Raw genomic sequence first — 12,033 nt, 5'->3', positions numbered from 1 at the left:
ATAGAGTTGGAAGAGACCACTAGGGCCATCCAGTCCAACCCCCTGCCATGCAGGAAATCCAAATCAAAGCATCCCTGACAGATGGCCATCCAGCCTCTGTTTAAAGACCTCCAAGGAAGGAGACTCTATCACCCTCCGAGGGAGTGCATTCCATTTACTGTCAGGAAGTTCCTCCTAATGTTCAGGTGGAATCTCTTTTCCTGTAGCTTGCATCCATTGTTCCAGGTCCTGTTCTCTGGAGAAGCAGAAAACAAGCTTGCTCCCTCTTCAATATGACATCCTTTCAAATATTTAAACAGGGCTGTCATATCACCTCTTAACCTTCTTTTCTCCAGGCTAAACATCCCCAGCTCCCTAAGTCGTTCCTCATAGGGCATGGTTTCCAGACCCTTCACCATTTTTGTCGCCCTCCTTTGGACACGCTCCAGTTTCTCAATGTCCTTTCTGAATTGTGACGCCCAGAACTGGACACAATATTCTAGGTGGGGCCTGACCAAAGCAGAATAGTTCAGAATAGTTCAGGATGACACTGGATTATACTTCCAATTTCAGTCATGTGATTCATGTGATAAACTCCATACTCAAGTTCCATTGAAGCAGGGAGTAGAACCACATTTTTAAAAAATAACATTTTAATACTGAAGTCTCAAATGTAGATACTTACAAAAGCTGAGAAAACTGAGATGAAATAAAATCAGATTCACAGAGTCTGGCAATTTAAAAAAAAATTATTATTTCCCTGTGATTTAAAAAAACCCATACTGTTCAATTTTTATTCTTTTTATTTATTCTTTTGTTCTTTGTTAAAATTCCAAATTATATATCCTATTGGAAGTATTTACTATTACACAATTTTGCTCTGGAAAATATTAGATCCTCCAGAGAAAATAACTAAATCTCTCACTGAATTGACTTGTCTGGAGAATCAGCACTTCTTATGAGTCCACCAAATCCATGTTGTACGTTCCATGACCTTTGTCAGGAATGCATAAAGATGGAGGAGTAGATCTCAGGTTTACAAACTATTACCATAGCAACTCTTAAAAGACCTGAAAATTAAGATGCTAAATGAATCACAGCAAGAACTCCCACACTGTGAGAAAGTTTGAATGAATCTGCTGATTCATAGACCATTTGGCACATGGATGCTTAAACACTGCAGCTTTTTATTTATCAGTTAAATGATTATCATGGTTTATTCTCATTGAGAACAGTCCTACCAAGAAAATAAACGCACAGCTTGAGGTTGGGGTGGGGGGTTGGACTATAGTTCTCAGAATCCCCAAGCAAGCATGAACTGATGGCCATGTTGACTGAAGGGCTGTACAGACCGCCCCTAAGTGGCAGCCTGCAGCTGCCCTTTTTAGAGCCAGATCGGGGTGATGGCAACCAATCTTGCCTTTCCACAGTGCAAAAAGGAACTGCAAAAAGCGGCTCCTTTCTCCACCATGGAAAGGGTGCCATAGCTGCCAGCACTGCAGATTTTTGGTGCTTCTTTGGTGCTCACTGCCTCATGTAGACGCAGCGCCAGATGAGTGCTGTGACAACATGCACTGTGTACTGTGGCAGGTGGCATCATGCTGACCTGGGGGCAGAGTCAGGGAGTGTGTTGTGTAGGCGCCCTGCCCCGACTCTGCCCTCAAGCAAGCCAAAGATGCCATTCTGTACAGCCTGCCAGTGTATGGGGGAGTTACAAGCCCAAAAAGTAACTTTGCCATCTCTGGGGAAATGGGAAGGGCTCAAAACTCAAGAGACATATTACACACAGCACTTCAAAAATATCATCTCTCATGTTATCCCTCTCTCAAAATATTTGAACTTGAGGTCATCCACTGAAGCTACATGGTGGGAAATAAAGAGAAATTCATCTTCATGCATCACAGAATTCCTCTGTGGAGTTTGCTTCCACAAAATGATTGCTAATTTAGGTGGCGTTTAAAGAGGATTGGGTAAGTTGGAACTGTCACTCAAGATATCAGACAGTAACAGTACCAGATATTGTTATTGCTTTTGTTATTGTTATTAATATCCTGCCTTTTCCCCAGTTTGAGAGTCAAGGTTGCTTGTTGTTGTTGTGTACCTTGAAGTTATTTCCAGTTTATGCCAACCCTCAGGAGGTGAGAGTGTGTGACTTGGTTTTCTGGAGGTGAGAGTGTGTGACTTGCCCAAGGTCATCTATAGATGCTTCCATGGCTGAATTGGGAACTGAACCCTGATCTCCAGAGTAGTAGTCCAGTGTTCAAACATCACACCACAATGGGTCTCTCAAGGTGGTTTACAGCAGATGAGAAAATGTGGTTAAAAATTCACAAAATACAAACGTTAAAAAGTGATTAAACTATCAAAAAATTTAAAAACAGTTAAAAACATAAACCATATAAGCATTACAGCACATCAAAAATAGCAAATAGAAAATCCAGCACATTGTACAAGGAACATCCCATTCAAACAATCTGTCCACAAAGGCCTGTCAAAACAGAAATGTCTTTAGCTGTTTACAGACAGAGTAAAGACAGTGGAAGTCTTAAACTTTCTGACAAGGGCTTTCCCAACTCTGGGCGCAACTACTGAGAAGACCCTCTCCCATGTTCCCATGAGATGTACTTGTGGGGGTGGTGGGACAGAGAGAAGGGCCACCCCAGCAGATCACAAAACATGGGCAGGTGCGTAAGGGAAATTGTGGTCCTGAACCCTATAACTGAAAACTAGCACTTGTGCCTGGAAGCAGATGGGCAGCCAATGGAGCTGTTGCAACAAAGGAATCATGCCATCTGTAAGCAATCTGACTGCAGCACTTTGTACCAGCTGAAGTTTTTGAACACTCTTCAAAGGCAGCCCCATGTAGAGCATGTTAAAGTAATCCAGCCAGAATGTTACTAAGGTATGTGCCGCCGTAGCTAAATCAGACTTCTCAATGATGGTATGAGTTCAGACATGGGCAATTACCATGATAGATATATATCCCCTCTACTTTTAGAGGCAGGGTGACTTTGTTGTTGTTGTTGTTGTTAATATTTATTTATAGAACGCTGTAAAGTTTGCACAGCACTTTACATAGCAAAGGTCAAATAAAGTAAGGGAGGCGGGAGAATAAAAACCTGCCAAGTGGTGTACAATCAAATAACAACATTACATGATTACAATATCGCTAAAATAATTCTAAGCAATATACAATAAAATCAAAGTAAGCAGTAGATTAACATCTGCTTTGTCTACCACTTGCAAAGGAGTGATGAACCCATCAGCTTAGATGGCTTTAAAAGGAGATGAGACACATATGTGGAAGACAAAGCTATCAGTGACCACTGTAAGGCCTCATTCCCACTTACTGAAAGATCTTAATCTTGATCCGGCTCTGCTCTGTTATGCCAAATTGATTCCAAAAGGTCCCTTGTCCACATAAGAATGGGGATCTTTTGGAATCACTGTTTTTTGGCATGGACCTTTGTCCCCACCTGCTCTCCGGCCTGGCCTTGGCCTCTCCCCTGGCCTCCGTGCTCCCTCCCCCGGGCCCACCTATAGCCCCTTCTGAACTTGCCTTGGCTCCTTCCCTGGTTCGGTCTGAGGCTGAGAGAGTGTGACTTGCCCAAGGGATGTGGGTGGCTCAGAGGAGGAGGAGCCACCCTGGAGGGCAGAGATGGCACCCGCCACCAGCTCTCCTGGTCCCTCCCTCCATCCTTCCCCTGCCTATATCACCACCTAATGGAGAGGAGGAGGACAGAGGCAAGGCCGGGGGGGGGGGGGGGGGGCTCCAAAGAAGGGGGGAGGGGGGGGGGGGAGAGGAGAAAGAGGAGGATGGGGGGAGACTTTTTTTAAAAAAAACAACTAATCGCAAAATCACTAGAATGGCTTATCAGCTACCTGTTTCTACAAGTAGTTGCTTTATCAATCTAACGCTTTTGTGCTTAGTTTTATTTGTTTTTTAAAAAAAGTCCCAAAAAGGTGTTATGGGGGGGGTGTAACATCTCTGGGGATGTACAACACACACACCCCTGCTATTTGTCCCTCCCCCTTTAAAAAAAAAGTGATTCTGATCTGACGTTCCCACTGTTAGGAATCACATCAGAATCGATTTTTGCCAAAAGAACCACCAAAAAAGCCCAGTTTTTGGCATTTGCCCCGCGTTTTTTCCTCTGGAATCAATCCAATGAGGATTGGGATTGATTTCCAGTGGGAACTAGGGGCACATACATCGAATCAGGATTCGAAGCTTTTCCCAGTGGAAGCGACCCCTAATAGTAGCAATTTAGTACCAGCAGGATCAGATGCCTATGAAAGCAAGTTGCTGGAGAATAGTAACAGGAAAGAGCTGTTGGCACACATGTCTTTGGATGCATCTACACTGCAGAATCAATGCAGTTTGACAATGCTTTAACTGCCATGGCTCAATATTATCCCAATACCAGAAGGAAGGCAGGAGACATATATAAAATTTAAAAATACTGTACTATGAAATCCTGGGATTTGTAGTTTGTTGTGGCACAAAAGCTGGAGAAGGCTAAATATCTCACCAAACTACAAATCCTAGCATTCCATAGCATTGAGCCAGTTAAAATGGTGTCAAACTGCATTATTTCTGCAGTGTAGATGCATTATTTGTGGGCTTTCTGTGGATATCTGTTGGACCACTGAGGGAAACAGGATGTTAAATTAGATACAACTTTGGTTTGATGTAGGCAGCAGGACTCATCTTGTATAAAGTGTTTGGGCTCTCCTCTCCTTCGTCGACACAGTTTTACACATGCCTCTGGAAAATAGATTCTTTCATCTTCAGTTTTCTCGAGTAGAAGCTGGTTGCTCCTGTATGAGAGTGGAATTATACACATTGTGTAATTAACCACATTGTCTTGCCTAAAACCACATTTTTCTAATAGAGAGGCAACTGTTCCTGAAAGGACTTTCACTGACCCCCTTCCTTCTTCCATCTCCCTTAAAGGAGCATCTCATCATATCTCATGATAGTGTTATCATTCCCAGCACTGTTGCTTTAATTTGTATTACTAACAAAGAATAATAAAATACATTGTAGGATAGATTTAGGATGACCTGCCAAAGCACTACAGCTGCAGTATTTCTGACTTCCCCTATACATTTGGGAGAAATTATTGCAGACCACAATGATTCATCAGGCAGGGATAAGCAATGGCCTGCCACCAGAGACAACTTTTGTGTCTAGCCTACGCAGATATTGAAAATTGTTATTGCAAAAGTTCTTCCCTTTGTCCAAAGAGGTCCACAAATAACATTGTCCCCCCTCAGCCTCTATGTAGTTATATGAGTCACAGGTCATATTAGTTAATTCAGAGTAGGTGTAATCTTTTATCAAATTCCATATAGAGAACGATTAAACATGGCTATTCCCAGTTAAACATAGTTCTTTTGGGAATCGCTTTATGTTTATCTGTATCTAATCCATCATTGTAGCTTTTCCTCTGAGTTTAACAAAACTACACTGTAATTAAAGAGAAACCAGGGGAGCATTCCCATCTCTCAGGTAATTTGAAATTCTATAGTTAAAAATCATGTTCCTTTTTAATTTATTTTCTTTCTTTCTTTTTTTTTTTTTACCATAAAACTGACTTCTTACTGATTGAATCAACTGTTTCAGCTCCACTATCTTAAATATGCAGGGAAAATATGGAAAGCCATGTTTTTTGTTCCTCTGCAATTATATAAAGGACTGTATCTATTTATGGCCAATGATGATGATTGATGATGATGATGAGCCAAAATTGGGACTCAAAACAACTTATAATTTAAAAAATGATGCAACTAAATACATAAAAAGGTGGACATTAAAATAGAATTAAGCTATCAACATGATTTAAAACAATACTTAAAAAGATATAATACTATTTAAGCTATAAAATACTTTTAAACGGTTTGGTCAAAAACAATACACCACTCTCGGCCCATTCCTCAAAAACTTTCTAATTTAAAAGCCTGTTGGAAAGTCCAGGGAGTTCTGCACTGGGAGAAAGGCAATAGAAGGAAGGAAGGAAGGAAGGAAGGAAGGAAGGAAGTTTTGCTCGGCAACAGAAGGAGAGTAGAGAGGGGCTAATCTGGTCTCCTTGGGAAGGAAGTTCAAGAGTCTTGGGGCAGCCACTAAGAAGATCCTCTCTTACATCCTGCTTTTCTATTGATTTAGGATATCTAAGGAGGAATCTGTCTTTGTCCTTCTGTTGAAATTTGGTGCTACTGCTGCTGTCTTCTACGACAAAGCTAGCAGGGATATGCATTAGGGTTGTCACTTTTGTTATAGCTCCTTGGCCGTCTAGCTCTGTTAGTTGTTGTGTGCTTTCTGACTTATAGTGGCCCTAAGGCAAATCTATCGTGGGATCTCCTGGGCAAGATTTATTCAAAAGGGGTTTGTCTTTGCCTCCCTTGGAAGCTGAGACGGTGTGACTTGCTCAAGTGGGTTTCCATGGCTGAGAAGGGATTCAAACTCTGATCTCCTAGAGTATTAGTCGAACACTCAAACCACTACACCCTACTGACTCCTGTACTTAGGGAGATTCATGTTACCCTCTTCGACTGCAATCAAAGTAGTGGCATTTTTGATACTGAATTCTAATTGTTTTTGAAAGGTTTTAGAGCAGGGTGGGGAAGTGTGATACTCCAGGAACTGTTAAATGTCCTCTCAGTGACAATAGGACTGAACCTTCCTTTTACTGTTTAGATGATCATGTATAAAACTGATGAGTCTGTTAAAAAGAACTTATCTGGAACTTATTCCATATTTATTCTGATTATTCTCATACAGATTACTTGAATAACCTTTGCCCTGATTCTGCTGAATATGAAGACACTCAAGGTAATTTGAAATAAAAATAATAAGAAAAATATTTATTTTGCCAGATGAATAGTCAGTGGCTTGACTCTTCCAGAAAACAGTTTATGAATAAACAGCATCACTGTACTGAGATCTCAGCTTGCTTTAAGAATAAATTACATCTCTGTGTTGTTTTGGGCTGAAACTACTGATCAAAAACTTACTATTTTCCAAATTTTAAGTTCTTGTTGTTCCCAAAATATGAAATATTGGATATCCAGAATAAATAGTGTGTGCTGTGCCAAAATCTGATGGTTACCCAATATACTTCTTAGATCAGAAGAAGTGATACCATTTTGAATGTTAGGTAGTGACACTAATGAATATCTTGGCTATATCCTAATGGTCAGAAGCTGCCTGTTGAGTGGGCTCCAATTTAAATGGAATACAAGGCCTTTGATAAGGATTTTCCTATAAAAGATTTCATGTGGCTTGGCATCTCATTTGCACAGTTCTTCACAGGTATGCTGGCCCTCAGCCAGGGTCATCTCATGATGTTTTGCTACCTGGGGAAGACCAAGACAGGACTCCCTTCTGCTTCATGTCCAATAACAAATTGGACTGGTTGTTGGAACTTTTCTTGGCCATGATGACAAGGCAGTTCCCCCACTGTACCTAAAGGCAGTAGTGTAGTTGTAAGCAGAGCACATGAGAACAGACATCTCTCTCTTCCAACATCTTTCTGCTTCCTTCCAGCATCTACCATTATACTTCACTGACTGATTTTGCCTAATGGTAGGGCCATCTTTAGTTACCCTGTTATCCTTTTCTAGGTGGGGGAGGAGTCCAGTTGAGGCTAAAGTATTTGTGTATGGGGACTGACTGTGTATATTAACCTGTAATTGTACATTCACTTACCTGGGAATAGGACACACAAAATGCAATAAAACTAATTTACGTTGCACAGCGACAACACAATTCCATTTATGTTTTACTCAGAAGCAAGTCCCACTATGATTACTGGGGCTTACAAATTAAGTGCATATAGAAATGCAAACTAATTATGCAATGATTTGCATATCTATCTATCTAGCTAGCTAGCTAGCTAGCTAACTAACTATCTGATATAAGTTTCTTTGGCTTCAGTGAGATTTATTCTCTCTATATGATTTGCAACATAAGTGTATTGCTGGGGGCGAAAGGTCTTAATGTGAACATATTATAAGTATAGTCTGCAAGAGATGTCAATCTGGATCCATATTACAATCTGAAAAGGTTCCAAAATGTGTAGTTTCAACAGTAGGAAGCAACCACAATGTTCTGCGCGTTAAGTTGTTAAATAAACTGCTAGATTAGCTGAGGTTATCAACAAAATCTCTCATTACATGCAGGGACTAAGCCTGGGTGGTGCAGAGAATAAGCACTTTTTACCTCTCCAGCTGCAATCCTGTTATGAGAGAGAAAGAGAAAGGAATGAAGCTAAGATCACTCTTGTGGAGAAGAAGGATGACGACACTGATTTGAAAATCTGTTTTACCTGTTACATGATTTTAAGCAGCTAATCACAAGCAGTATTGGAATAATTCACAGTACATTCAGTTGGTAGGCTATGGTAGGCTGTGGTAAACTATGGTCTGAGCAAAGGAATGGCTAAAACTGCTGCTGTGGGAGGATACTCCATCCTTCTTCAGACCATGAGCTGGCAATGATAGGAAGAGTGTGTTTTTCTGTGCAATTAAACTGTGACTCACGTCTGAAAGACAATTTTGTACTTCTTTGGTCTGAAACACACTGCATAAATAATCCAGTTTGAGACCACTTTAACTGGCCTGGCTCAGTACTAGGGAATCCTAGGAATTGTTGTTTATTGTGGTACCAGAGCTCTCTGACAAAGAAGGCTCAAAGTCTCATAAAACTAAATCTATGGATTTCTGCTTCATTTAACAATTCATTCTAGTGATTTCCAAAGGGGTGGCTCTGTAAATTCCCAGGGGAAGTAGATGCTAGTGCTGCTGGTAGGATTTACACATTCAGAACTGTGTGAGTACATGTCTGGTATATCACGCACGCACACACACACACACACACTATTGCCATGTTTATGTCACACAAAATGCCCCAGTGTGGTATCATGGTATCAGAAACATAGAAAATAGAAATCAGAATTAAAACAGAAACATTTATTTCATTATTCACAAAGTACGCATTATAATCTTGGTATGTGAAGTGGGAGAGGACATATGTTATAGGTTTGTACTCCCCCCACAGCCTGAAAAAATATATATATATATATATATATATATATATATATATATATGAATGATGTTTAGTGGAGTCTCCTTCTTTGGAGGTCTTTAAGCAGAGGCTGGATGGCCATCTGTCAGATATGCTTTGATTGAGATTTCCTGCATGGCAGGGGGCTGGACTGGATGGCCCTTGCGGTCTCTTCCAACTCTACGATTCTATGCAATAATGTGACTTAAATTAACATGAAAAAATTTGTTTCATCCTTTGTTACTCTAGTTCTGTGACAGTAGGAACAGATACATTTTTCATTTTGGAGAAATGAAGCTGAGAGACATTGACTTGCCCAAAGTGTGAAGACTCATGTAGATGAGCAGAAATTTGAATCCTCATCCATTAAAAATGTTTAGTAATAAGCAGTTTAAATTGTTTCCCACCTCTAAGTCTTTTCTTTTACTTCCACTTAAGACTTTCTGTTTTGTTGCTCCCCACTATAGCTGCCCTGTTGATTGTCACTGAAGTTGCAGACCGAGCCAATGACAGCATGCACCAAGGGGTAAGTATTAACTTAATTTATATTTTATTTTATTTATATCTTGCCTTTCTTCCAGTATGAGATCCATGATGATTTAGAAAAAGTTAAAACAAAATACAGCTAAAATCCTATTGTACAGAAGTAAAAAATGATTAAACAAACAATTCTATTCAAACCACAAAGTTAAAACAGTTTAAAATGTAAAGTTAAAACAGTTTAAAATATACACTTAAAACAATAATAAAAAAGATAAAAGCATAGTCTCTGTGCATGCATGTGCCTACAAGTTATCTTGCATTTTTTCTTAAGCAAAGCATACTCAGAGGTGGTTTGTCAGTTCCTTACTCTGAAATATAGCCTACAGCACGTGATATTCAGTAGAGGTTTCCCATCCAAGTACTAACCAAAGCTGGCAACAGCACATACCATTAAAAGACCTTTCTGCCTCATGAATTCAAGAGGCAGAGGCCTGCCTAAATAAATATTATCTAATTATTTAGTTCCCAATTAATCCCCGTTTCTGTAAATATAAATTCAGTATTATTTTGATGTATTTTGCTAGGTTGGAAATAAATGATAAAATTTGTATAAACTAACCTCATAGGCTTCTGAAAGGAGTGAAGCATTCAAAATACGATATAAGCCTGAGTTTCTCAAAATACGTTAATTAACATGCTGAGAAATAGCATCCCTAAACTTCCAGATGGCCTTGCTGTCAGTGGTTGGGCATCTTTCCATTGGTTGCTGAGGAGCTCCACCATTATAAGAAGAGGCATGTATGCTCCAAAAACCACAGTTCATTTTACCACTTGCCATGCTCCCTGAAGTGATGCCAGAGGAGGGCTTGCATCCCCTGGATCCATCAGTTTCCCCAAGAAACCCCAGGACAACATCTTTCAGCTATGCCAGTCTGGAGAGTGGCATCATTTGTCCTTTGATGGAGCCATCCAGATTGTAAATCTGATTGGGGGATAGTATTCAGCACTTTGGATATTTGCTTTAAAGTTTAGATTAAACCCTGGAGCAAAATCACCCTGCCAGCACAATTGCAGTCTTGCACAGTAGGTAGTGAACAGGACCTAATGTCAGGACCAGGAAGAAATGACACCACCCCCAACATACACACATACACTTTACTTTTTGCTGCCTCTGAAAGTCCAACTTGATAACACTCATTGTCCTACATCCTGAAATGCAATTCTTGCAAGAACATATGAACAAGTAGTTCTCAAACTTTCATTCTCCAGGTGTTTTGTACTTAAACTCCCAGAAACCCCAGCCAACTTGGCCAGTGCTGGCCAGAACAGTAGGAGAATCAAAGTTTGAGCTCCACTGCTATAGACAATCTTAGACTTCCATGCTTTTCCAGTGCTCTTACAGATGTTCATGAAAGACACAAAAACACTTTTCGACTCTGACTTTTTGGCAGAAAAATGACAGGTTTCAAAATTTTCTGTAGAGCCACATGATAGGGGCTGGAATACTAATTTACCTGTTCCTACACGTGACTGTAAGGGATTTTGTTATCTAGGAAGAGTAACATGGCAAGAGTCAGCAAGGCAGATTCATTCACCCAACAGCATCTGTTTAGTGGTTAGATATGGCTCACCTTTTTTTTCTGGCACAATTTAGGATTGTCATGGCTGTGTAGAGGAAATAAACTTTCACCTTTTAAAACTGAAAGCCATGTGCTTTATTCAGATGGAAACTTAAAGCAGCTGCTTAAAACAGAGCCAAGAATGTCCTGCACTTCCACACAGCTGGGACCCTCTGATTGTGGAATTTTTAATTCATGGCTCTGAAACATGTGCCAAAACTAAGTGCAGCCAACATTTTCTTCCACTGTGCAGGTTTCAATAATATTTTCTGTGTGGAAAAAAAAGACAGCAACTTCAAAGTCTGTAGGCACTTGCCCACTGCTGAAGGGAGAACATGATCTACAGGGAGATTTATTTCCACCTTTGTTGCTTCTTTTCTCTCTCTCTGATTCTGTTCTTATGCTGTTAGCACAGGGCTAGGCATCTGTGGCCCTGTAGATGTTGTTGTCCTGTAGCTCCCATCAGCTCTAGCATGTCTTCCCAAAAGTAAATAGGAATCTGAAGGGACACAGATGCCCAACCCTGATGTAGCATGAGGCTGACACTCAGAAATGTCAGGAAAAGCAGACAGGGAAGAGTGTTACCTGTTTAACCTTTATATGGTAAATAGCAATAAAAGGCCCAACAGGTCAGCAGGAGAACTGGTAATGGTGCCAGTGAAAAGTGCTTCTGAGGAACCTCAGTCAATAAAGATCTGAAGTCCACACTTCACTTTGTAAGCAGAAAATGAATAAATATTTGGAAATTTTTATCGTTTAAACCCTATTTCTCCAACCTTGTACCCTCCAGATATGTTGAGCTATGGTCTCACCATCTTCCACAGGCTGGCCACTGTGATGGAAAAGGAATAATGGGGTTTATATATTACCTCAAAAATGCACTTT

The 12,033-nt window shown here is 40.3% G+C and overlaps 1 protein-coding gene across 5 annotated transcripts in view; it reads left to right on the top strand.

The window, feature by feature from the left end:
- Positions 1-12,033, top strand: part of FGD5 (FYVE, RhoGEF and PH domain containing 5) — a 232,916-nt gene that overhangs the window by 170,846 nt on the left and 50,037 nt on the right. For all 5 annotated transcript variants that reach the window (XM_042451717.1, XM_042451714.1, XM_042451716.1 and 2 more), the window contains exons 9-10: positions 6,764-6,814; positions 9,514-9,572. In XM_042451717.1, the coding sequence (XP_042307651.1) occupies positions 6,764-6,814; positions 9,514-9,572 (110 nt within the window). The remainder of the gene's footprint in view (positions 1-6,763; positions 6,815-9,513; positions 9,573-12,033) is intronic.

Source organism: Sceloporus undulatus, chromosome 2 (assembly GCF_019175285.1).
Source record: "Sceloporus undulatus isolate JIND9_A2432 ecotype Alabama chromosome 2, SceUnd_v1.1, whole genome shotgun sequence".
Lineage (NCBI taxonomy): Eukaryota > Metazoa > Chordata > Lepidosauria > Squamata > Phrynosomatidae > Sceloporus > Sceloporus undulatus.
The sequence above is the reverse complement of the archived record's forward strand: the minus strand, read 5'-3'. Positions and strand labels throughout refer to the sequence as shown.